Source organism: Pyrgilauda ruficollis, unplaced genomic scaffold (assembly GCF_017590135.1).
Source record: "Pyrgilauda ruficollis isolate IOZ18807 unplaced genomic scaffold, ASM1759013v1 scaffold12, whole genome shotgun sequence".
NCBI classification, from domain to species: Eukaryota; Metazoa; Chordata; class Aves; order Passeriformes; family Passeridae; genus Pyrgilauda; species Pyrgilauda ruficollis.
In genome coordinates this window covers 1,627,420-1,654,438 of record NW_024510321.1, presented here as the reverse complement: position 1 = coordinate 1,654,438, position 27,019 = coordinate 1,627,420, and the positions used below count along the sequence as shown (strand labels likewise).

At 42.4% G+C, this 27,019-nt stretch overlaps 1 protein-coding gene across 1 annotated transcript in view; it reads left to right on the top strand.

Moving 5' to 3' along the window:
• The first annotated feature begins 20,422 nt into the window (after nt 1-20,422).
• The window catches only part of MINDY4 (MINDY lysine 48 deubiquitinase 4), a 70,707-nt gene continuing 64,110 nt past the window's right edge, over nt 20,423-27,019 (top strand). The window contains exons 1-4 of the mRNA XM_041490173.1: nt 20,423-20,551; nt 22,070-22,189; nt 23,203-23,405; nt 26,259-26,517. Coding sequence (XP_041346107.1) covers nt 20,489-20,551; nt 22,070-22,189; nt 23,203-23,405; nt 26,259-26,517 — 645 coding nt within the window. The 5' untranslated portion in view covers nt 20,423-20,488. The remainder of the gene's footprint in view (nt 20,552-22,069; nt 22,190-23,202; nt 23,406-26,258; nt 26,518-27,019) is intronic.

Below are 27,019 nucleotides of genomic sequence, written 5' to 3'. Positions count from 1 at the left end.
AGGAAAAAATCCTGATTTTTTTTAGACTAGATCCATCCATCCAGGTGTGGTCTAGTGAAAGGTGTGGCAGGGGAGGAAGGAGATGCTCTTCATGGTCCTTCCAACCCAAATCATTCCTTTAGCTTTCAGTGGAATATCCTGTTTAGTTGTTTAATTGCTTGGTCTGACCAAAGATGCGTGAGAAAACTCAAATGTGAGCCAAGAAGGTTCCGTTTCATTGATTTTCACTCCTCTTAAGCTGGACAGTAAGCTCCAGCTGCTCAGTCAGCACAGTCCATCTCATCGGATCCCAACTATTCTTCCAGGCTTCCATTTCCAGGAAATGGGGAGACTGGCACCTCCAGGAGGTGCTTCATCCCAAATTTTTGAGGTCCTACCCTGGAAGAGATGGCACAAATCCCTCACCAGATCCCACCTTCCTCCTGCACTGGCAAGGCAAACCTAGCTCAGCCACCCAGAAATTCAGCACCTTGTTCCAAGCCAGATGATTCCTATTGCAGGAAGAAACACACCCAGCTCCCAAAGTCACCTGAGGAATTTGAGGTCTCCTCAACCCACTGGACTCACCTTGCAGGGAGAATGCAGCACCTGCACAGTTCTTAGATCTTCAGGGTCTCTTGGAATAAAAGCCTTGATTTGGTTTTGGTACAGATCTCATGGACATGCAGAAAAGCCCATTATTAGTTCTCCCAGCATGCCCATGGAAAAGGAATACTGAAGTGATTGAACACAATAAAATTATGACTCTGTTAAGCCCACCTGGGCTCCAGGATCCCTTTTGATGGGTTCAAAGCAGTACTAAAAACAGTAAGAAATTTAGCTGGGGGCTGATTTTATTGCAAGGGGAACAAAATGCCACGTGTAGGGAGTAACTGGGACCCCTCACCTGCACATCAGGAAGGGACAGAGAAGCCAAAACCCTGCTGTTTGATTTACAACAGCCATTTTGACATTTTACAGTTGTGAGGAGAGTCAGAAAAATGCTTGAGCAAAATGTAACAATGGCAAGAGACAAATTTCCTATAATTTTGTATGTTACTATTTTGTTTTCCAGTAAATGCACTTATTCTAGAGTATCCTACTGTTTAGAGTCCAAAAATGCTGCCAGTCAAAATGAAAGAGGACAGAGTGGATCAAATTCAATGCAGGGTCAATACTGCTGGAACAAGTAGTTGTTTTGAATGACTAGAAGTGGAAAGAAAAATAGAAAAAACCCCAAGAAGTTGGTTGGAAATTCAACTCAGTTTGCTGATAAAGGGCTCATCGAGGTCTTTAAATCATTATTGTGGATCTCCTTACTTGTGTCCTTCCACTTGTCCTACACTTCTCTGGGTACTGAGGGGTTTTATGTTCCAAGCATCTCCAGTTCCCTGTGCTGCTTCCCTGGAGGTGGCTGGGCCAGAATCTAAACTGATTCTTCCCCAGTGCCCAGCTGAACTTCAGGGAACTGTAGTCCAGCTGAACTGTATTTTTCAGACATTATTCAAACACTTCCAGCGAGACTTTCCTTTTCAAGACCTGATTTAAATCAAGAAATCTTTGTTTTTGGTAGTGTTGCATCATAAAATCAGGCAATTACTCTTGTAAATCTGTCAGGGCTCTAAGTAATTATCTAATTTAGAGCAGTTAAAATAAAAAAAGGCAGGAAAATTCTGCTCTCTGGGATGTGCTGCTTAGAGGAATTAACCTGGGAGACAGGGACGTGCTGATGAAATCTGTTCCATGGGGTGACTTGGGTCAGCAGGGAAATATCCATGAATATATGGCCAACTTGAAATGAGTGATCCTTTGGCTGCAGTCACCCTCCTTTCCTGTCCCAATTGCACCAAATTAGAAAGATTATTGCAAGGAATCAAATTCCTGCCTTCAGCTGTCTAGACGAAGGTTATGGGGAAGACGAAACCAGACTGAAAGGACAAGAGGCAATGGACATTAACTGCACCAAGGGGAATTTGGGGAGGAATAAGCAAAAGCTTTTCTCAATGTGAGGCTGGTGCAGCACTGGGACAGGTGCCTGGAATGTCTGTGGAATCCCTGTCCTTGAGGATTTTCACCACTCAGCTAATAAAATCCTCAGGCCAACTGATCTGACTGGGAAGTGTATCCTGCTGGAAACCAAGGTTGGACCAGGGAGCTCCAAAGATCCCTTCCAACATAAATGGCTTTGTCATTCTAACAAGCAGAGACACAGCTCTGTAATTCTGTAATTCTGTCATTAATTCTGTAATTCTGTACTTACAGCCTTGTGATCCAAGCAAGACCCTTCACCGTGTCAAGCTGAAACCCCAGGAACAGGATCTCTCCTGCTGGGACTGTGGAAATCCTTCAGCATCTGAAGATGACATTGAACCAGAATTTATCAAGGCCATGGGTAGAGCAGGTCTTCAGTGACATTTGCAGAGAATCACAGAATGGTTTGGGTTGGAAGGGTCCTGAAAGACCATCTTGTTCCATCCCCTGCCATGGGCAGGGACACGTCCCACCATCCCAGGTGCTCCAACCTGGTCTTGGACATGTCCAGGGATCCAGGGGCAGCCACAGCTTCTCTGGGCAACCTGTGCCAGGGCCTCCCCACCCTGACAGGGAACAATTTCTTCCTAATAGTTCCTCCTAATATCTTTCTAATATTTCTTCATAATATCCTCATCTAACCCTTCACTCCTTCAGCTTAAAGCCATTCCCCCTTGTCCTGTCCCTACATGCCCCTATGAAATTTTAGGCTTTACTACCATGCTTTCAAATAACTGGAAAAAAAAGAGGAAAAAATAACTACAAACATTTTAGAGCAAGGTGCACACTCAGACACCCTTCACCTTATTCCCCCCTCTGTGGGGTGTTCAGTCAACAACTCCTGGGCTCAAATCTTGCTGCAAAACCAGCATCTGACATCACTGAGAGCTTGTCTTTGACAGTGAAGCTGCTGCTGCTGCAGGAAGCTGCCTTCTCCCCATCCATCAGGGCAGCACCAGCCCTACAGCTCCACACTGGCAGCCATACGTACTCCAAAGCATCCCTATTTTTCACAAAGCAGATGCACAGATTCCCAGCCAGCTCTACTTGAGAGAGTCCCTATACCTCCCTCCATCTGCTCCCCGGGCCTACACAGGCAACAAACTGTGCAGCCTTGTATGAGGAGCTTGGCTTGGTGCCTCCACCAAAAAGAAAAAAAAAAAGAAAGAAAAAAAAAAGGGAAAAAAAACCTCCTCCACTTCAGCTAGGTTTAGTATCTATAATTATCTTCCCTCAAAAAAACATGAACATAAGACCGTAGATATTTTTGATAAAGCTTGAGTGATGATCCTAAAGACAGCACAGGAATACTGTAGAGCCACAAATGTTTCAAAGCTTTCTTCTGGACGTTTGTAATTTATAACAGGCTTCTAATATGGAAGGCATGACTTCAGTAGGAAGGGAAACAGGATGAGATATGCTTGCTAGGGCTGCTGGAAAGACAGGACACAATTTCCATTGGAATTTTACCTTTCCATTCCCCCCAGTGAAAAATTTTTAATGTTTCTCCAGAAGGGCAAATTCCAATACCTTTGATGGCTGGGCAGACCTTAAGGTCTTCATTCAAATGAGATGAACATGTGAAGTAGGAACAGCCCTCAGGCACAACACATTTTAAATCCAAATTTTAAATACATCTGAATTTTGAAAGAAATTCAAGGTCCAGGGACAGTCTGTTACAGAAGGGAAGAACAAAACTGACATTGGAGACAACACAAGTTTGATATCATAGAGGATGAATGCTCTTATCAGCCAATTAACATTTTAATTATAGGTTAACTGCAGGGGAAACATTTGGCCTTGCTTCTTCTCCAGAATCTCCATTAAAAATAATTTTTACTTTCCCTTGCAATTTCACTGTACCTAATTTCAGTTGAATGTTCCTGTTGCAATCAATCCGTGCTCCATTTCCCAATCCAAAACCACTCCTGTGAATGTTTTCACTGAACAATCCTGTACCACAAACAAAACCTCCCCACACATCTGGAAGGGGGAAGCAGAGGCTCTAACAATTAGACATTATCATTAAACAACATCACACTAATGAGAGCAGTTGTTCAAAAAAAGGAAGAGCATTGTTAGAGGGGAATAAACACCCCGGGAAACAGAGCAATCAAAAGAAGTGACACTCATGTTAGCAACAACTGTGACCTTCCAGTCATGCTGGAGTAAACAGAGATTTGCTCATGCATAAACATTAGGAGGGAAACGTGCTTCAATAAATAAAGGATTAAACTTTGACAACACCCACAAACAATAGGAGAAGACAAAGAGGCCACAGGCACCTCTTTGGAAGCACGTGAGCAGCGTTGTTCTCCAGCTCTGTGCTTGCAGCCTGCTCCTGGAAGCCTCTGTCACTGGGAGCTTCAGCTCCATGAGGATTTGTCCCACTTAAAACGTGGGGAAAGTGACAGGTGACATGGTAACATCCCAACCAGGCACCTCTTCTTGAGGCTCACCTGTGCAGCAAAACGTGCCTGACGCAGGCTGGTGCAGGAGAGATGGGGATGAGCTATAAAATTCTACTCCAGCTCAAATAATGTGCCCTTCACGGGTCTCATTAAACTCACTCCTTACTCAAATTCTCTGAATCTTTGTTTTTAAGGCACGGATGGAGGTCCTCACCACCAGAACTGTTGTTAAGAATAGAGAATACAATGGAAATGAGGTCTGCTGGGTGTCATTAATATTTGAGAAGAAAAGCAAGGTTTAGCCAGGCCTGGGCACTGCAGATTTTCTTGCTCCTTCTTTTGAAATATCCAGTACCATAGAAACATAGAATCACAGAATGGTTTGGGTTGGAAGGGACATTAAAATTACCTGGTTCCAATTCCACTGTCAAGGGCAGGGATACCTTCCACTTTACCAGACCTGGGTAGATCTAGTCTAAACCCCAAGATTTTATCCTCTTGGTACTCCAAAACATGGATTTAAGTCCAAAAGCTGATCTTCAAACCTGCAATAAGGTCTGGGTCAGTTAATCTAATTCTGAGTCAAACATATTTTAGAAGATCATGTGGGAACTTGCCATTCTGAAGGTTTGTGGTGCAAAAGCAGAGTAAAATTGTCTTGCTTTTGATGGCAGCAATGCTGAGGGCTGAAAAAGTGGCCAGGACAGCAACCACAACATGTTTTTCCTTAAAAACATCTACATACAAGTGATCACATACACAAGGCCTGCACATTTATGTCTGACTTCAGCCTTATTTTTCAATCCAAACATTAACCATTGTCAATTATTTTGTAGTTCTGCAGCTCTCAATAAACTGAATTTTTTACACAGCCTGGGTACCAAACCCAAACAAGTTTGTAAACTTGTTGTAAATTTGTTTGTAAGCTTGGCTGGAAATCATTCAAATTACTGTGTAACAAAAGGCTGGGATTCCTGCAGGAGCCTGGGACAGATAGACTTTGGCTCTCAGCAAACATCCAGGCATTCCTTTTTTTAGCAGAAGTACTCATAAGAAATTAGTTTGGAGTTCTCAGTGGTGCATATTTGAGGCTCCAGAGAGGATCTGTACACACACAAGAATGTGATTCATGCCAGAGCTGCTCATCCAATCAAGGAACGGAAATGCTGCTACTGCTTGTGGTTCATTTACCCAAATGTTCCCAAATGCCACAAAGGAAATTTAGAATAGTTGGGACCACTGTGACAGGGAAGATATTCCAAAAATGCATGATCAAAATTGTAATGTTGCAGAAAAACCCTGTGCTGTTCTCAGAGTGGAATAAATAAAATAAAAGTTGTGTTAAGTGGGTTCCCAACACCTGCAACTGTTAATGGTAAGAAAAAAAATAATTGAATAAGCAGTAGTTGAAGATCTGTAAAATCAGCATTTTGTTAATTCACTACTGAGAAAATTGTTTAATTCTTGTATTAAATTGCAATTAAACTTTAACTAGCCACAAATTTGCTGTGATATGGAGTAAAAAGCAAAATTCTGTTGAAAGTTTCTCTTTTATTTAGTTAGGAGAACATGAGGAAGCTCAGCTCTTCAAAAAAGCCTCTGGAAAAACGAAAACATGAATCAGGAGCTCTCCCTAGTGTTTCAATATCAGACTGCAGTGAGGAGCTAAAAAAATCCTTCATATTTTACTTGGTGTTTTCATAAATAATTTTAGCTGTGCACCTTGTCTGTATAAAAGCCAAAAAAATCCTTCCTAAGCTCTGATTTCTTTCCATTAGTATTTAACAAAAGCTTCCTCATCTGGCTGTCCCATTTTAGAACAAAATGGACATACTCCAGTGTTTTGATGCACATTTTGGTGTCAATTAATTAATATCCATCCAGTAAATTACAGTTTATTTTGCAGGCTCCAAGGACAGCAGAATTTACCATGGGCAATACTTAGCAAATCGTAAGTGAGGATTTTACTCTAAGACAGAAAACTGAAGAAAGGAAAGAGGGAAAAGCAACAGCTAAAAATCTGAAGCATTTCATGTGGAATTTATACAAAATTCTCAATTAATTCATGACCTGGTTTTTAGAAATGAGTCCATTTACATAAATACAGCCTACATGCAGCTGTCTTTCTAATTTTTCTTCCTCTTTGTGCCTTTTAAATTTTAATTCCCAATAAAATAACATATTTTAGGCAGACAGGTCAATGCCAGGGCATGTAGGGACTAAAAAAGGGGGAATGTATGTAAGCTGAAAGAGGGCAGGGTCAGATAGGATATTAGGGAGAAATTCTTCCCTCTGAGGGCACTGAGGCCCTGGCACAGGGTGCCCAGAGAAGCTGTGGCTGCCCCTGGATCCCTGGAAGTGCCCAAGGCCAGGTTGGAGCACCTGGGATGGTGGGACGTGTCCCTGCCCATGGCAGGGGTGGCACTGGATGATCTTTAAAGTTTTGCCAAGCCAAGCCAACTGAACCCAACCCAACGCAACCAATGCAATGCAATCCAATCCAATCCAATCCAATCCAACCCAACCTAACTCAACGCAACCCAACCCAACCGAACCCAACCAAACCAAACCAAACCAAACCAAGCCAAACCAAACCCAACCCAACACAGCACAACCCAACTCAACCGAACCCTACCCAACCCAACCAATGCAATCCAACCCAACCCAACCCAACCAAACCAAACCAAACACAGCCCAATCCCACCCAACTCATCCCAATCCAACCCAACCCAACTCAATCCAATCTAATCCAATCAAACCCAACCAATGCAATCCAACCCAACCCCACCCAACCAAACCAAACCAAACCAAACCAAACCCAACACAGCACAACCCAACCCAATTCAATCCAACTCAACCAAGTCAAACCCAACCCAACTCATCCCAATCCAACCCAACCCAACTCAATCCAATCCAACCCAACCCAACCAACCCAATCCAACCCAACCCAACTCATCCCAATCCAACCCAACCCAACCCAACCCAACCCAACCCAACTGAATCCACTCCACTCCAACCAATCCCTAGCCAACCCAAGCCAACCCAAACCAACCCAACCCAAGCTACCCCATTCTGTCATTCTGGGATTCCATGATCATGTAGACCAGTCTAGAGGGAAAAAAAAAAAATAACCCATGGTTTTTACACAGCCTGTCCCTTGTAAATTGGCAAAGTGACCTTCTTCAGGAAGAGGACAGAAAGTACCAGCAGGAGTGGGACAGCAAACACTTCAATTCCAAGAGAAGTGTCCACTGGGCTGCAAATTTTGAGAGAAAAGGAAAAGATGGAAAGTCAAGCATTTGAAAACTACAACTTTTTAGGGACAGATGAAAATCCAACCCAACCCAACCCAACCCAACCCAACCCAACTGAATCCACTCCACTCCAACCAATCCCTAGCCAACCCAAGCCAACCCAAACCAACCCAACCCAAGCCACCCCATTCTGTCATTCTGGGATTCCATGATCATGTAGACCAGTCTAGAGGGAAAAAAAAAAAATAACCCATGGTTTTTACACAGCCTGTCCCTTGTAAATTGGCAAAGTGACCTCCTTCACGAAGAGGACAGAAAGTACCAGCAGGAGTGGGACAGCAAACACTTCAATTCCAAGAGAAGTGTCCACTGGGCTGCAAATTTTGAGAGAAAAGGAAAAGATGGAAAGTCAAGCATTTGAAAACTACAACTTTTTAGGGACAGATGAAAAATCTTCTGCTGAAAAAAAAAAAAAAGGCAATTCATCACAGGAGTTGAATTCCTTAATAGTCAGAAAGTCGTTGGACTATTTTAGGGGAAGAAAAGAATTCTTGCAGCATGCAGAGCACTGAACAGCCACCCTACAGACACGGTGGGGCAACATTAGCATTTACCTGAAACAAAACTGCTCCAAAGATACAGGAAATTTGTTCTTTCTCTTAAAAAAGGGACAACAGGATGGCACCAGGAAGAAAAACCCTCAGTGTGCCAGTGCCTCAGTGTTACTGTGTATAAACCAAACTGAACAACAACAATTTGGCATAAGGTGATAAAAATTCATCCCTGACTTCAAAACCCACAGGAGGTGGAAAAGCTTGAGATGGGCTCAGAAATTTGAGGGCCAAAACTTTGGGAAGTAAAGGCCTTTGGTTCATTCTTAATAGTGTTTTGATGCACATTTTGGTGTCAATTAATTAATATCCATCCAGTAAATTACAGTTTATTTTGCAGGCTCCAAGGACAGCAGCATTTATCATGGACAATCCTTAGCAAATTTTTAATGAGGATTTTATTCTGTAGTTTAAGACACAAGAGAGAAGAAAGAAAGGGGAAGAAAAGCAACAGCTGAAACTCTGAAGCATTTCATGTGGGATTTATAAGAAAGTCTCAATTAATGCATAACCTGTGACTAAGGTAGGTGGTTGCTCCATCTTAATTCCTTCTTAAAAACCCCTCAGAAAGGAAAAAAAAATCAAATCTAAATCCCAGAACAAAATCTCTTATTTCTATCTCAGTCAGAACAACTGGGCCTGTAAGAAGAACAAAGATTTACAGAAGAGATATAAGAGCAAGGCTAGTCCACAGTGGGGGCCTGACAGATCCCATCCAAGCCAGCAAAAGCATGATGGGGACATGGAAACATCTTATTCTGCTGACAGTGATATGCACAGAAAAAGAAAACATCTCCTGTATTCTTCTGATTCACATTCTTGTATTAGACATAGCTTGTATCTTGAGGGAAAAAACCTTAAAAGAGAAAAAGGACATTTGAAATGTGACTTGACAGCCAGAGCGGGTGTTCTGTCCCTCTAATTTATTCTGCATTTTGTTTATTTCTCAGTCTATGTGCCAAAAGATGTTATTGTTCACTGCTGGATTGGAGTTAATTATTTTCCTGACAACAGCACCAGCTCCTATTTAAATACCAAAAAACATTCTTGATTTTCCACGCAGACACATTGGCTGGTACTGGAGACAATTCAGGAGCAGTGAAAACTCCCCACAAAGTTTCTGTGGGGCTTTGAGGGGCAGAATGTTATAAGAAAAGAAAATTATTTGAGCCACCAAACTCAGAGTGCTTCTGCTGAGGTCTGTAAGAAGTTGGGGCACTGGGATGAGGTTTACTCAGATGAACAGACCATGAAAAATTATTGGATACAACATTGTAAACTGCTGAATAAAAATAACAGTGGAAAAGTAGAGAAATAGCATGGTGAGGGATGGCTGGATTTCCCTGAGAGCCTCAGCAGACACCAGGAAAATCACCCATAAGAGAGGATGGAATAAAAACAGGGAAAATACAAGAGAAGCAGGCTGTCAGCTACCATGGAAAGGCTGCACAAAGAACGAACAGCAAATCCAGCTGCTAGCAGATGCTGTGGGGATGCTCCAAGCACAGCCCCGCTGTGCAGCTGCATTGATTCCATATTTCCAACAGGATCATGGCCAACATTTGTCCATAACTATTTTCCAAGCATTAAGGTGAGACAATGGTCTCTGCCTCCTGCTCCCCAACACCTTGCATTAGCAAATTGAGATCCAAAATCCCAGAGATTTTGACTAAATTAGGTTTTAACTATTTAAAATGCAATGTTCCCAGGGAGAAGACAACCTGATATTAGGAAATAATAACAGCATTGTACCCAAAAGACACACATGTCATTACACACAGGCTATAGTTAACAGTGATTTAGGATTCCAGCAGTTCCTTAACAACAGGGCTCAGGAAGAACAAGACATCCATCATATTCCTACCTGAAATACAACAATATAATAAATTACACAGCTCCTTCCTCTCAAGGCCTTGGATGCAATTATAAAACTCAGTGGTGGTCAAGTACATATTGTTGGCTTTAATTTCTTCTAAGAAGTTTAATTTTTACCTGTGTTCCATAACTTTTCTATAATAGAAAGCTGAGATTCCCATTAAACCAGTCCTCCTTCACCAGAGGAGCGAGACAAAAAGATGGATGAAACTCCAGATTGAAACAATGCCACAGCTCACAGTTTATGAGTTATGCAAAGGATGGTGATGCTGTATTTCAAACTGTGGCTGGCACTTCTGTGGTTACTTGCTTGCTGTTTGTTATTTTGAAATACTCAGAACTGCATAAAGATGCAGCCACGGCTACCACCAGGCAGTGTAAAAATGAAGGGTTTTTGAAGGCCTGTCCTTTGTTCCCAATCCTCCTAAACTGATGGGGAGGAAAGAATGGTGGGGGGAAAAAAAAGGCTGGTGCCATGCCTTTCTTTTTTACAGAATGAATCAGGTTTTTCATCAAAATAGTTCTTAAGGAAATATTAATCAAAGAAGACTGGAGTAATCCAAACCAACATGACACTTATCAAACATGACACTTATCAGGTCTTTTGATTTGTTTTAATAATAGGGTCTATTAACAGAGGCTATAATAACAATAATAATAATGGCTTTAAACTGAAGTTGCTGGGAGAGGGGAACCTCAATCCATCCCATTCCTCACATCCAACAGAAGATGCTCAGTGTCTGCAGAGGGATTACAATCAGCAGGGGAGCGCCTGAAGAGCAGGGCAATGGAATTCCAGCCACTCAGACAGTGAGCCTTCACCAGGGGTCCTGCTTAGCTGGGACTGACCCTGGATCCCTGGAAGTGTCCAAGGCCAGGCTGGACAGTGGAAGGTGTCCCTGCCATGGCAGGGATGGCCCTGGATGGGCTTTAAGGTCCCTTCCAACCCCAGCCATTGCATGGCTCTATGATTCAACACTGACTAAACTATACACAACAAGATAAACTGAATCCACGTGTGGCCCAGGCAGATCCTGCTGGTTTCACTCAGCACAGCAGCAGAAAATTACCTTGATACTGAAGTGTTAAGAGAGTGGCAGGTATTTTAGTATTTTTTTTCCTTAAGAGTGCATTCTTCACATCTCATTGTGACAGGTTAATTTTTGCAGCACTGATTCACAGCAGCATTCACGAGCAAGAAAGCAGTGTTAACAGCTTTCAAGCATCAGCTTAACATCTCATCCTTGAAAAGCTTTATGAAATTTCCTGCCATATTTGTTTTACTCCTCCAGTAATTTCTACCTTTGATTTCCAACAGTTAAATGAAGGTAGCTCTGATAAACACAGGCAACAAGATGATACTTGGAAAATCTTGGAAATGAAATGGCAGATTCTCTGGAGGGAGGTGCCAGAGCAGGCTCCCAGGGCTGGGGCTGCAGCAGCCTCAAACAGGAAAATTGTGCTCTGCTTGAATCCCTGGAGAATTATATATGTTTGTGGTGTAACAGCATGAAAATTTTACAGGAAAAGAAAAGAGTGGAAGAACCCTTGTGACAAGGAATCCCAAAATCTAATCCCAGATTAGCACTGGAACTGGATCCCCATCAGGGCAATGACAGTGACCAGGAAATGCTGAGTACAGAAAGGTAAAATTTTGGACTGAGAGCAGTTAAATCACCTACACCCAAAATGGGTCATCAGCTGCTCAGGATGAGATGCAAACCCAACACTTCTCAAAGAACCTATGCAGGAATCCACAGGAAATATGCTGCTTTGGATTTAGACTCAAGTGGTGCTTGGAAAACAGTTCAAGTGGAATTCACTGGAAAAGCTGTTTTCTAGTGGTGCTCACAACAAAACTAGGTTGCTGTAGAAAAGAGATGAAAAAAGCACAAGATAAAAAAAATGTGAAGAAATGTAACAATGCAGAAACAAGGCAATTAGACAAGAAAATTATGAGAAGAACAGCTCCTAAAGCAGGAACTGTCACACCTACAAACCTGCTAAAGACTACACAGAATATTGGGTTAGAAGGCCAGATAAAACATGGACCAAAGGGGAAAAAAGAAGAAAGAAAATCCAATTAATTTTTGCTTGGCTCAACAGAGAGTTCAAGAGGCTGAAGGGAAAAGGTCAGAATTTAAAGAAGTTGAAAACTTGCCCACATGCAGAGAGCAGAAAAGCATGAAACAGTCAGATCAAAGCTAAACAAGAAATGAAGAGGATGGAAATTAATTTGAACAGCCCCTTACAGTGGACACTCAACTGCACGGTAAGAAGTTCTTGAAAAGCATTAAAGCAGGAGGCCAGCTAAGGAATCACCAGGAATGTTTGATGGAGAAAATGCAGCAAAAACACTCAGTGGTACTGGGCTCTTGTGACACAGACCTTGGGGAGATTCCCACATCTCTGATATACTTTGTAGTGAATTAAAAATATTGGAGCAAACCAAAGCTGTCAATAAAGCCCCAGAACTGATTCTCGTTCTCTTCAATGTGAACCTGACAAGCTGCTGGCAAGGGCAGGTCACCCACCCAAAAACACCTTCCCTCTTTTAATTCTTTTCTTTTTCAGTGTATCAGCAGTAATTTCTTGTATCCCTGTTCACAGTCAGCACAAACTACTGTACATTTTTAAATAATATGTACAATTGCAAAACTGAAATGGAATTTTTTCCAATCAATACCTGCACTAATGAGCTGAGTTCAAGCAAAATGCATCATTTTGCCCAAACCCAAATTCTGTAAATTGAAGGGGGTGTCACAGCCTTCAGGAGCTTAAGCACCACTTTCAAAGACTCTGTCATTTATTTAACAGAGATCCTTCCCTAGTACAATATTGCCAATCTATGTCTCACATCCAAGGTTAATTTGAGGCTTGAAATGGAGCATTTCAAGTACTGTTGCATTAAATAATAAAGAACAGGGAGAAAATTCTTCATGTGAATAAAGAACATGAATCACAGAGGAGGGAAAATTGTATCTATAAAATGCAGACATACAAAGATCAATCCTTTATATGAGGTGACACGAAGCAAATTTAAATTGAGGGTGAAACTATAGTTACATACAGTAATTTATTTATTTTTTTTAAGCAGCAAAGAATGTGGTTCACCATAGATTCTGGTCCAATCAGTCAAGGTGCTACCAAGCCATCCAGAAAACCTCTGTAAATCCACTCGGGTGCATCTTTTCTGTCAATACACTGAGAACCCCAGAATCCCTGTTGAAACCCAGGACATTCCTCTGACTGCCCTGGAGGACTTGAGACCCTGGTAGGGGGCTCAGAGACCTTGGCACAGAGTCAAAAACACCTGTGCCTTTGATTTTAGCCCATGGAAAAAATTACCAGCTCTGTGTGATGATTTATAAGCCACAAGATTTTAAGTAGAATGATAGTGAATTTGTCACAGGGTGAAAAAGTGGAATTTTGGGGGTTTAGAATGGGGGCTCAAGAGGCAAGATGGAGGAATCTGGGTGTGTCCTATCTTTATCCTTCTTTCTTGTCCTCCGTCTTCTGCTGTTGGTTTAGAGTAGAGACAGACTGTCTAACATAGGTGATAGGTGTTGGTAAATCATTGTAAATAAAGTACACGCAGGTTTTAGTATAAAAAGTTAACACCACCCCAAGGGCGGGCAGTGTGCCACAAACTGACCTGCCAGACAGAGCTCTGCAGGTCAGGGAAAGAATGTAATAGATAAGGGAAAATAAACAACCTTGAGAACGAGAACAGAAGAGTCTTGGCTTCTTCAGTCTCGGTGCTGGGAGAAAAAGACTTTCTAACGCCTTGGGGTCATCTCGACCTCAGAGACCCCAGCAAACTTCCCCTGAGTTGGAAGGGATCCACAAAGACTACGGGAGTCCAGCTCCCAATCCTTCCTTCCAAAGACCTCAAATGACCCAGAACACACACAAGGAACACACACAAGGACACAGACACTTCCAAATTCCACAGGAGAACCCATCTCTGTGACATTTAGACAAAGGAAGGTCAGTCCCAACTCCAGGGAACATAGGCATCACAGAATCATGGAATGGTTTGGGTTAGAAGGGACCTTTACAACTCATTTAGTCCAACCCTCTTGTCATGGTCAGGGACATCTTCAACCAGATCAGGTTGATCTTGTTCAACGTGACCTTGAATGTTTCCAGGGATGGGGCATCCATTTCTGTCTGGGGTGTCTAGGCAATCTGTTTCAGCTTCTCTCATGAGGCCTCAAAGGGCAGTTTCATCCCCTTTCCAAAGACATTTCAGAAGCTGGCCAGGAATCAAACCACTTACCTGCCCACATTAGTGGTGCAAATCATTTCAGAGCTCCTGCCTTGGGGTCTGGAACCAGAACCAGAGGACAAAGAACCACCTCCCTGTCCAGGGAGATTCACTCCTTCCCTTGGCCTTGGATCAGGGATGCTGAGGAGAAGCTGCCAGGCTCACCCAGCCTTTGGGTACTTGCTGCTCCCTCACATGGGTCAAGGAACACCATGAGAACATCAACACAAGAGGCCTGAACGACTGGAGCTCCGTGACAGATTGTAGGGTGCAACGGAGGAATTTAGAAATGCTACCAAGGCACGTGGAGATGGTGTCAGAAAAGCCAGGACATGTTTGTAGAAGCTTTTAAGGACTCCAAGAAGTGCTGCTTCTCTCACACCCATGACTGGGGTCATGGCAAGGCTGCTGTCCAGGATCTTTGAACAGTTGTGGGCATCCAGAGAGGTCCTCAGCCACTGATGAAAGATAAAATGTTTCAGCTGCTTCAAGAAGAGGCCAAAACTTCTCCCCAAGGACACACAAACTGCTCAGCTTCCCTTCAGTTTGTGGGGAAATGATGAAATGAGTCCTCCCAGTACAGATTTCTGCATGAAGGAAAAGGTGGTGACTGGGAATAGTCTGTGGGAAAGGACATGGAGGTCTTAGCAGGCAGCAGGTGATGTGTCCTGGCAGCAAAGGCAGCTGGCAGCATCCAAAAGGAGCATGGCCTGTGAACTGAGAAGAAATGCTGAGGGAAATTATTCACCCCCTTGGCTCTGTGGGGTTTAGATCTCACAGGGTCACATCCCCATCCTCTGTGCAGAGGAAATGTCACACACATTTCTGGTACCCTGATACAAGGCAAATAGAAAGTTCAGGAGTTAGAAGGGGCTGGCTGTGAGCAGCCAGGGCTGTTTGTCTTTGTGAGCCAGGTCAGTGCAGTCTGTCCTGTGTGCTCATGAAGCTTTATTTCCAACTACTCTCCCAGGTAAGTTACTCTCTATTCTATGGCCCTGTGTATATTCAGAGGTCTGACTCATCTGCTTCTTTCTTGTGCTTTTAACTCATTTACCCCCTAGCTCTTCTGAACGAGCTAAGGGGTGAAAAAAAGAGACAGGCAATAGAAAAATAAGCAACTGTGGACCAAAAAAAAAAAAAAAAAAAAGCTTTGGCAACAACCACCCAAACCCATGGAGAAGAAGGTGAAGAAGAAGGACCAGCCTCCACCCCAAAACCTCCATCTTGCTTTCTATCTATTACTATATTCTAAACACTTACACTCTGAGTTTCCCACACTGTGATATCACACCCTTCTATTCAAACTCCACACCCACAATCCCAGTTCTGTCATTCCATTTTGGAAGCTTCTCCAGGGCCTCAGGTCAGTGCAGTGTTCTCTTGGGGGTCAGTGCCTGGAAGGACAGAAAACCTGAAATTCTCATCACCCAGGGTTCCAACACAAGGTGATCAGCCAACTTTCTTGTTCATCACCACAAATACCAGCCAATTCCTTTCCTGTACAAGTCAGCCACTCTCCAACCCCACTATTTACAAAAATGCCTTTTGTTCACAACAAGTTGATGGATTTGACATTTAAATTTCTTTTAATGCATTTCACTTTCTGCTGTTACATACAATGAAATGTTCTGCATTTCCACAAAAACCCACAGGAACATTAACTAGACATTAAATAGAGCAGGAACATTAACTAACCTTAAACAGAGCATAAAACATCAAGCTTAAGTGCAATTATGTCCTCCAAAGCACAGAGCAGAGAACAAAGGAGCCGACAAACTGCAGCACACACCTAGCTGTGTATGCTTACACAAGCTATACATAATTACTTTTGTTCTAATTGCTTTGCATTAGTATCAGGCTTTATTGTATTCTAAATTCTCTACCAAAAAGTTGCCAGCCAGCTACAGGTGTCTCTTAAAAGCCAGAGCTGTTATACTCATTGAGTGTTACCCACTTTGGAAAATAATGGTATTTACAGATACCACAATGCTCAGAGAAAACTTTAAAGAGTCTTTCCAGACCTCCCATTTGCTGGATTGCTGGAACTCTTAAATCACTGGAAGTACCTCCCTTAGCCCCTAACCAGAAGAATGTTTTTAGACTGCATATGATCAGCAGCTGGGGATGCTGAACCAGCCAAATTGTCCTGCAGCTGCAGCTGCTGAGTGACAGGAGGTGACCCCACGTGCCTGCCGTGACTGCCTCCCACCCTGGAGCAGGGACAGGGACACTTGTGAGCTCCAGGACTGATTAAAACCAGAAACCCACAAGGCAGCCCCAGTTCCTGTTGATTAACAGACCTGCACAGACAGCAGTGCCACGTCCCCAGAGTGTGGCTGCTGTGCCCTTTGCTCAGAACAGAGATTAGGGAAATGTGGGAAATGTGCCTCAGGAATCCCTCTGCAGCAGCTGGGAAACTGGAGCAGGTGGGATGCAGCTGGTGGGTTAAGAAAAAAGGGATTTTCTTCTCAGTGAAACCATTGCAAGCTGGTTTCTTGTCTGTGGATTACAGAGCATCGTGCTGCCAAACAGGGCTTGCTGTCGCTGACATGAAGGAGAATAATCAAATTTTAGCACCACGGGGATGAGGTGGGCAGGCACCTCTGTGCCTCAAGAGCATCACACCTTGGCAGACGCTGCTACCCAATGCAACCAAAAACCATTCTGAAGGCCTTGGAGAAAGGGAATCTCAGAGAATGGGAATCTCATCTCCAAAAAGTCATGCAGGTGGTTAATACCAAGACTGGAGTCCACCACAGCAGCTCTGCAGAAAACTGAACGCCTCAGACTCAGCTTAACTTGGCAGAAGACTCAGATCTGATGACAATCTGCACAACCTGGCCTCCAGGAGGTCCTTCCCAGGGCAGGGATGCAGCTTGCCGGGCTGGAGGCTGAAAGAAGCAGTGGGCCACAGCCCTGAGAGAAATGAAACAACACTGGGAACACCCACTGTGTTCCAAAACTTTAAGTCAGAGATATAATTGAGCTTAACAACACACCTGGAATTATTTGGGGGGCTCTGAAGGGACACAGCAAGCCAGGTCAGCTACACTGCAGTGAGAGCCTGCGCCTGACATGATGTTGGAGCAGCAACAAGTTCAATACCTAAAACTCAGCCTGATCCTCTGTTCATCAGAGGGGTTTGGATGGAGTCTGTGCATAATTCATTGAAAAAAGTGGAATAAAAGACTTGGGAAGGCTTTATAGGCAACTATTGTGCAATATTGTCTGTGAGGGAAGAGTAAAACACAGAGTAAAACACTCAGATGGAAGGGCTCAGTTCAAGGGGTGAGACAGAACAGCCAGGAGCACAGCAGGGGAAATTTGAAACAGACAGGGAAAATTACCCACACAAGAGGGGCCAGATTTTGGAAGAAGTTGGCCAGGCTGTGGAATCTCAACACCCAGAGGCACAGGGTACTTTAATCAGCTCCTCTGGCCCAAAAATGGCACGACAATCTCAGCCTTGATCACATTACATCACTGGCTAATGCAGGTATAACCTGCAAAGAAAGGCTCCCACCCCAGACCTGCCAGTGTGAGAAATTCAGCTTTATTTAGCAGCTGCAGTACATTACATCACTGGCTAATGCAGGTATAACCTGCAAAGAAAGGCTCAGCTGATCAGTCTCCCACCCCAGACACTGCCAGTGTGAGAAATTCAGCTTTACTTAGCAGCTGCAATATTTTTTCTTTTTTTTTTTCTTCTTTTTTCTTCTTTTTTGTCCTTTTTTTTTTTTTTGGTGGGTTTTTTTTTCTTTCTTTTTTTGTTTTTTTTTGTTTTATACAGCTTTACTCAGAGAGCGCCACTTTACTAAAGGCACACACACGGTTAAAAGTTGAATTAGCACATGACTATTTGACTACAGATAACTATGTATAGTTCATAAAAATAAAGAATGAAATCATCATAAATCCGCTCCCTATCTCAGAGCGGTTCTATATAAATTAATAATATATAATAATTATTTCTATATAAATTAATAATATATAATAATAATTATTTCATATATAAATATATTAATAATTTATATTTTATTATTTGTTGTAATACAAATAAAATAAAATAAAATGAAATGAAATAAAAATAAAATAAAATTCCTAACTATATTAGGATATTGGTCATCAATAATGTGAAAAATGACCAGATAATATTGGCTTTTGCATTTATACATTAGCCTATGCATGTTGTTAGTGATTATAACTATTTAGAAGTAGTACCAATTATAACTCCTTTTAGCTGCATTTAGTATAATGTAATCTATCAGCTTAAGTCTGCACTGTATTGCTCATAGAAATAGGAGTGTAATGAATATAATATCTATGTATCACTTATGGAAATGATGAATGTATTGTGTTACAGACCTGTGCAAAACATAAAGAAAAACAAAAAGGCTTTTGTGTAACTAAAACCTTTTGTGTAAGGCCATGCACTGACCAACCTGTCCAAGGGATGAGATAACCCTGACACAAACCAGAGAACAATTAGAGAATACCATGTTAAAATTCAGGAGCACACACCAAAATCCTGTCAGAGGATGGCAAACAGCAGGATGGAGGCACAAGAAGAAATAAAATATATCGATCTGACACACAGCATGTCATGCAGATAAACCAGAGTGTAAAGAAGTTGGAAAAAGGGGCTCCAAAAACATCAGAAAGTTCCAAAGAATGTTTGAATAATGCATGAAGCACATGAATATGCATGTATGTCAGCAATGTAAGAGTATAAAAATAACATTGTCTGTATATACCAGTGTGTTCTCTGGCTGTTGGCCAGGAGCACCCCAGCTGGAAATATTGTCCCTTTTTTATCCTATTACAATAATAGTAACAACAACAACAACAATAATAATCATCATAATAATCTATAATTATTATTTATTTAATTGTCTATACAATGACTATAGTTAATATAGAATTATATAATAATTAATTATAATATAATTATAGAATAAGGAAATAAACAATATATAGAATTATTATAATAATTATAATGTAGAATATATAATTATAATTAATATAATTTTTATTATTATTATTATTATTATTATTGTTATTATTATTGTTATTATTATTATTAAACTTTTAAAAACCCTAAGCAGTGAATTCTATTTTTCCCAATTATAACTTGCAAAACAAAACTTAACACATCAATACGAAAAACAAAAACTACATTTGGGATTTACAACATAACTTATAATGGAATTCTTTTCTTTCAAATTTGTTTTTTAAGTTTCGTTTGTTTTTTGGGTTTGGGTTGTTTTTTTGTTTGGTTGTTTTTTTCTGTTTGGTTTTTTGTGGGTTTTTTGTGGGGTTTTTTTGTGTTTTTTTTCAGTTTTGGTTTTTGGGGTTTTGGGTTTTTGTGGGTTCTTTAGGTTTTTTAATTTGTTTTTTTTTTTTTGTGTGTGGTTTTTGATTGTTTTTGGGGTTTTTTTTGTTTTGTTAAAATTTTTTGTGGGGGTCTTTTTGCGTTTATTTTGTTTTGGGTTTTTTTTAAATGGGTTTTTTGTTTTTTTTATGGGTTTTTTGTTTTGGTTTTTGGGGTGTTTTTTGGTTTTTTTGATTTTTTTTGCTTTTGGTTTTTGGGGTTTGTTTTGTTTGGGTTTTTTTGTTTGGGTTTTTTTTTGTTGTTTTGTTTTTGTTTTTTTTTGGTGGGCTTTTTGGGTTTTTTTTCCCTTTTTTTGGGTTTTTTTGTTTTGTTTTGTTTTTTGTTTTGTTTTTTGAGCTTTTTTTTTTGCTTATGTTTTTTTTGGCGATATTTTTCTGTTTTTTTTTTCTTTCTTTGTTGTTGTTGTTTCTTGTTCGTTTGTGGTTCTTTTTTTTTTTCCCTTCTCCACAACTTCCCTCCATCCCAAATTTCTCTCCGCCTCTCCCTCCCTCCCTCCCTCCCGGCCCGTGGGAGGAGCTGTCCCCGTTTCCCGTTTCCCGTTTCCCATCATTTCCCCGTTCGTTTCCCTTCATTTCCCCGTTCCCGATGCCGCGGTCCCCCCGGCATCGCCGCCCCGGCCAGCGCAGCATCCCCGCACCCCAAATCCCCTTCTTTGGCCTTAAAACATGGACAGCGCCTTCGTGGAAGCCGTGGCCGCATCACTGGTGAGAGAGTTTCTCAGTAGAAAGGTAAACTTGTGCGGATTCCCTGCGGGCTGAGCCCCGCCGGGCACGGCAGCGGGGAAAAGGGGGATTTCGGGATGCTCGGGGGTTTATCCCGACCCAAACGGGGAGCGGGGGAGGCTTGGGGTGAGCAGCCGGACTACATCTCCCACAGTGCCCTTTTATTGCCGGCCGTGGAGCTGCTTCCTGCTGCTCGGGGGAAGCCCATCCTGACCCACGCCCGCCTTCGAGACTGGGAATTAAAACAAGAAACTTGATTTTTGGTTTGGCTTTTCTTGTTGTCTATTTTTTTTTTAATTAAAATTTTCTTTCTTTTTTTTTTTGTTCGTTAATTTCTTGTTTTTGCTGTGGCCCTTCTGTTTGCAAGGGGCATACAAAGCCTATTTTTTAAAATATTTATTTTTTAAATTAAGGCAGAAGGTAACAGTTTTAGAGAAACTGGTAACATGCATTTTTTCCCCCCCAGTTTTCAGTAACACCTCAGCAGAAACCCCATTTTTTGGCAAGGGGGAAAGGAATTGAGGTAAAGGGAGGAAAGAGGCCATTGTACCTGTCACAACTTTTAATACTATAAAGCGAATTTTGGACTACACAGGCATGTGGGGAGTGTGGGATTGGGCAGACTGGAAACCACCTTCACATTTCCATGTAGCAGCACCTATTACTTTGTATTTATCTTCACTCCTTAGGAAATATTGCTGATGTTGGACCCCCTGTGTCAGGAATGAGTTATATCAGAAATTAAGCAGCCACTGTCCCATTAAGTGTTACACAAACCTCAGTCTCATGTTTTGCATCCTGTATCCAAATTCACATTTTCAAAACAAGGGGTGCTGATAATCCTTTTTGCTTCTGCTCCCCCCCAGATCTTTCATACACATCAGAGCCTGCAGGGATAATGATCCTTTATTTACCACAACTTGCCCTGAATTTCATAAATCCGAGCCAGACACTCTTGTCAGCAGAAAAAGAAATCCTTTGTTGTGACAGTAACCCTCCACAGAAGGAATCAGGGCTTTCTCTCTCAAAATAGTAGCCTGGTGCTGTACCACTTAAATGATTTTGGGATCCAACTCACAATAAATCCGTGTCTCCCCCCAGAGAGTGAGATGCCCGTGGGTTTTGTCTCTGAGGTGCTCATGGGTGCTGACCACAGACTGAAAGTTGAAGTCTGAAGACCCCAAACCAGCTGGTGCCGTGGAGGTCTGACTGATTTCCAACCTGAGGCTGCCTGGAATAACTTCAGCTCAGGGCCTTTCATACACACCATCAGTCCTAGGAGGCTGTTCAGCCGCTGAAGTCACCTGCATAGAGGTTTTTGGCTTTTTCTGCTCAGCAATTTCCATCTCACGTGGCCACCTCAATTATTCTCACATCCATGGGCTGCTATAATTCAATTTTGTACCATTACAGCACAGGTTCTGAGGGTTACCTGCTTACAAACTGCTGCCACCCACAAGTTTCATGTCACACCCAACAAAACCCAGAGTAAAACCTTTGGGGTTTGACGCTTTTCCTTCTCAGGGTTTGAAGAAAACCATCAGCACCATGGACCGGGAGCTTCCCCGCTCTGCGCTCAGCATCAACAACAGGAATGAGCTCAGGAATGTCCTGCACCTGCACTCCCTGTACAAGCAGAACAAGGTGAGGGAATACCTGGCACCATGTGGAAGTGTCCTTGCACGCCCATTTCTATTTGCAGCTTTATATGTGGCACAGCAGATGGAAATTACACTTCTGGTATTTATTATCCTTGGAAATGCAATGTAAACAGTTCACTCATAACTTGAGGCATCACAATCCTTCTGGTATCTTCATATAAAGTCTATAAATTCCACTTCAAAAAAACCTCTCCCAGTGTAGAAAAGGTGCATCCTAGCACACTTTCCACACTTTGGAATGTTTAGCTAAAATGAGAGTCAGAAATCACCGTGACAGGTTGCTTTTTTGTGTCCTGCTTCCTTCACTTAACACAGCAGTACCCTTGAGCTCTTGACCTTCTCTAGCTGCTGTCTTCCATTTCCCTGGATTGTTTTACAGTCACTCCTGGGATACACCCTCAGGTAACTCTAGAAAACAGTTAAAATGTTCAGTAGCTGTACACTGTAAAAATCATGTCCTGCAGCAAGACTAGCACAGTGTTTCAATAGTCACCATAACTTTATTGTTGAATTATTCCCTTTTCTGACCCAGAGCTGGGGCAACTGAGAGGTGTTTTAAACACTTTTATTCCATTTTCAGTCTCATGAGAAGGGTGAGACAACAGAGATGTTATCATTCACACCATCACAATCAGAAGCCAACTATTTCCTAATTACAATACATTATAAATGTTTCTTGGCTTATCAGCTTTAGCCACACCATGTTGTAAATGCCTCAAAGCTAATTATCTAAAATTATCCCTTGTGGGTCTTATTACAATGTATTTTTCATAGTTCTGATTCTCCAAAGTACCCAGTCTTATTTGCAAGGCCATCCTTTGAAGCTTGTTCCTGGTTCCATTCCTCTCTCAGCAATGTCTGTCCATTCCATGGCATTTCTAAGTCAGCATTTCTCATCTCAAGGTTTGCACAGAGATGCACACGCTGTGTGAGCCTTCTGTCAGGCTTTGAGAATTCTCTGCAAATTAATTTCCCCCACTTTCTCTTTTTGGCCAGGCAAAGGAGAACCCACTGAAAACACTGCTGGAAATTATTACTAATTACTTTCTGGAGCACCGTGGCACTTCCAGGAGCTCTGGTTCCAGCTCTGCTCTGGCAGCTCCTCAGAGCAAGAGCTCAGCATCCCACCCACCCGACCTCCTGGATGAGGAGCATGGCAATGCCAGTGCTCTGGATGAGAGCAAAACTCAGGCCTCCAGGTACAGTCTGATTTATTTCTCTTTATTTCTCTTTGCCCTGTGTATTCACTTATTTTTTCTTGATGAAGGAAAAGTTTGTTAAATGTTTTATCATTTATATCTTGAGCTCAACTTTGTTTTGTTAGTTATCCTCGTAACACCAAGCTTAACTTTGCAGATTGTTAAAATTTCCTGTGCAAGCCACCCTTCAAAAATGGTCTTTTATCTTCCCTGCCAATTATGAAGACTGATAACCTCAATTGCATCTTTCAGTCACTGAAGCATGTTGAACTAGGAGATTTCATGCCTTTTACATTGGAAGTACTCAAATTGAAGCAGGTTTGGAGGTAAAACAAGCCACCTGTGCTCAAACTATGAATATATTCATGCCTTACATAGGCAAAAGCAAGTTTTGCTGTCTTAAATTCAGTGTTGTTACAAATAGTGTAGGTTCAGACCTTGCAGAATACCTGAAAATGGCATGTAACCAAGTTTTTCATTTATTGGTGCCTCAGAAAGGATTAACAGTCCTGCACTTCCATAGAAAGCTTTTAAAATGGGCACAGAAGTGTAATTCAGCTTCCCAGCCTCCACCCTCAAGGAATTAATCAGGTTTTGTTCTTCCTCCTAAATGCAACATGCTCAAAGCAGCCAAGTCTGAGCATCAGTGCATGAAAAAAACCTATGAAGTCATTTCTTATAGGGGAAGAAAGCCAAGATGTTTTAAGTTGAGCTCAGAAGCAACACTTGAAAAGGAGGCAGTGCAAAGACTTTTTTCCCCTTTTTTTCCTTCCTGTGTTTGTTTTTTTAATCCCTTTCTCTTTCCCTTTCATGGATCTCTCCCACAGGGGAGTCCCTGACACTGGGAGGGCACAGCAGTGCCCAGTGGTGTTAATGTTGGAAGGACCTTAAAGATCATCTCATACATCCCAGTCCACCATCCCAGGCTGCTCCAAGCCCCATCCAACCTGGCCTTGGGCACTTCCAGGGATCCAGGGGCAGCCACAGCTTCTCTGGGCACCCTGTGCCAGGGCCTGCCCACCCTCACAGGGAAGAATTTCTTCCCAATGACCCATCTACCTCTGCCCTGAGGCTCATCCTCACCATCGCCATCCTCTTTGAGCGAAGGAAAACCAGGGATTGCCAAGGTCAGCCAGCCAGTGCCTGAAATCAGTTTTAATTTCAACCACCTGTGTAACTTTTAACAGTGCTTTCAGGGGTGGAGGTTTAACCAGACAGGACTCTGCTCTGCTTCCTTATTAATGAGTCTGCTTTGCTTCTCACTTTGCTCCTGGAGGTTGCTGTCAGTGTCTGTAACTTAAAGCAGCCTCTGAGCCAGCAGCCCTTGGCAGTGAGGGGTTGGGAGTAGCAGTCCTTACTTTTCCTGATGATTCCAGAGGCAGGTCAGGCTCCCTTCAGTTTACATACATGATGCCTCAGGTTTTAGCTTTTATATTTTCAGATTCTGTGCTGCTTTAGTGTGTGGGTCTGAGCTTCACATCAGGGCATGGTGAGCTCTGTGCACAGAGCAGGGAGACAAAACAATTCCTGCTCCAGCTGGGCACCAAGGACAAATGATCCAAATCTCAGCCCAGGAGCACAAACCCCGTGGGCTGGAGAGAGAAAAACAAGCAGGATGGGAGTGCAGGGGCTGAGCTGGAATTGGACACTGAACTGCAATGTGCACATGGAGCAGAGCTGATCCCAGGGAGAGACCCCGTGAGCGCTCGTGCATTTTGGGACCATTTGGGTTCATCTTGGGTGCAGCCCTGGCTGGGCTCTTGTGCTGCCCAAGGTGGATCCATGGAGGAGATCCTTGGAATAAATCCCTGCTTTATTCTTTAACTCTGTCCAGTCTCTGTTCTAGGTCAGCCTGCACAAGGCATCACACACATTATACACAGCGTGTCCTCACCACATGAGACACACTCTTAAAAAAAATGGGTAAATTAAGGGAACTTTTTTGTAGTACAAGTTTCAACTTACAGAGTTGTTTTACAATGAATTAGGATGGAGGAAAACATCCCAGAGGGAAGAACAAGTTCAGGGATTTGTTTCCTTGTATTAAGGAAGGTGAGTGTTTTTGAGTTACACAGAATTTATAAATTTATAAACAGACACGGAACTGGGAACTACTCAGTAAAATAATTTCCATCACAAAAGTGCTTTTTTTTTTGGACTAAAATAAGTATTCTACAGCTGAACAAAGAGTGAAAGGTGTCAGTGGAGTCAAAGTTACAGGAGAACAGAGGATGTGAGCAAAAGTGTTGAGAAATTTTCATACAGATGGAGACGGAACGAGAACTGCTGGGTGTAGCTTAGGACCTGTGTGATACAACAAATAAATTGTACTTTCTGCTATGGTGCACAGTCATACAATCACAGATTGGACTGGGCTGGATGAAAGCTAGAAACTCATCTCATTCCATCCCCTGCCATAAGCAGGGACACCTTGCACTGTCCCAGGCTGCTCCAAGCCCCATCCAGCCTGGCCTTGGACACTCCAGGGATCCAGGGGCAGCCACAGCTGCTCTGGGCACCCTGTGCCAGGGCCTGCCCACCCTCACAGGGAACAATTTCTTCCCAATATTGAATGTAAATTTCTCCTCTCTCAGTTTGAACCCTTTTTACATCCAAATAAGTAAGCATGGGATGGTGTTACCCACATTATAACCAATTGTGACTCATCATAATGATGGCATAATGTCCTGAAGTCCTACATATAGATGTTTAGGTGAAAAGTGACTGCATTTGTTTACCATTTTGAGATAAAAATGTAACTTAACTTGACAGCAGTGCTCTAATTAGCTGGTTTTATTAATTTACTTGTGCATAACTTTGCAGTTTTAAGCTTTTCCTCTTTCTTCCCTCTAGGTATGATGCTGAGAATCCCCTGGATAAAATCCCTCCACCCAGAAAACATCAGCACAGAAGTGAAAAATGCCACACAGGGACAACCCACAGCAGTAACCTACCCTGTGCTTGGGACAAGAAGTTACAAGACAGTCGAGAGGATTTAAAAGCAGCTGTGATTTCTGAGGAGCTGAAATCCACAGGGAAGGAGAAGTCCAGGCCCAGGGCTGGTCTCATTGCCAGAGGAATGATGGCTGGACCAGTGGCAAGTCCACCAGAGGTGATTCCCAACACTTTACAAAATGTTTGACTTGCCCATGGATTTTATATCCAGCCTGCTGGGATAAAAAAGTCACTTGCAAATAATGTTCAAATGGCTTCTGCATGTTAATGCATTAAATCTGCAGGCTGAAAAGAAGGGGTAAGTTAGGGAAATCCTTCTGCTTCATTCAGAATTTCAGATGTAGCCACTGCAGGCAACCACCCCCTGCACGTCTGTGATCTCAGGTCACTGAATTCCTTCATAAATCTTTCCCATTCTTGAAACCTCTTGACAGATTTGGGTTTCCATTTTCCGATGAAAATTGCTTTGTTACATTCACAGTGTCTGTTCTCTGGTTTTTCCAAGACCCCACATTTAATCAGTAGCAGTTTGGAACTGAAAATTGCTTTCAGTTGAAAATATGTTTCTGAATTGATCAAATCAGACAATATTCCACCAAGAAGTGCTTTCAAAGCACAGTTAAAATTTTCTTGCCTATTTTTTTTTCCTTTATGCTTCT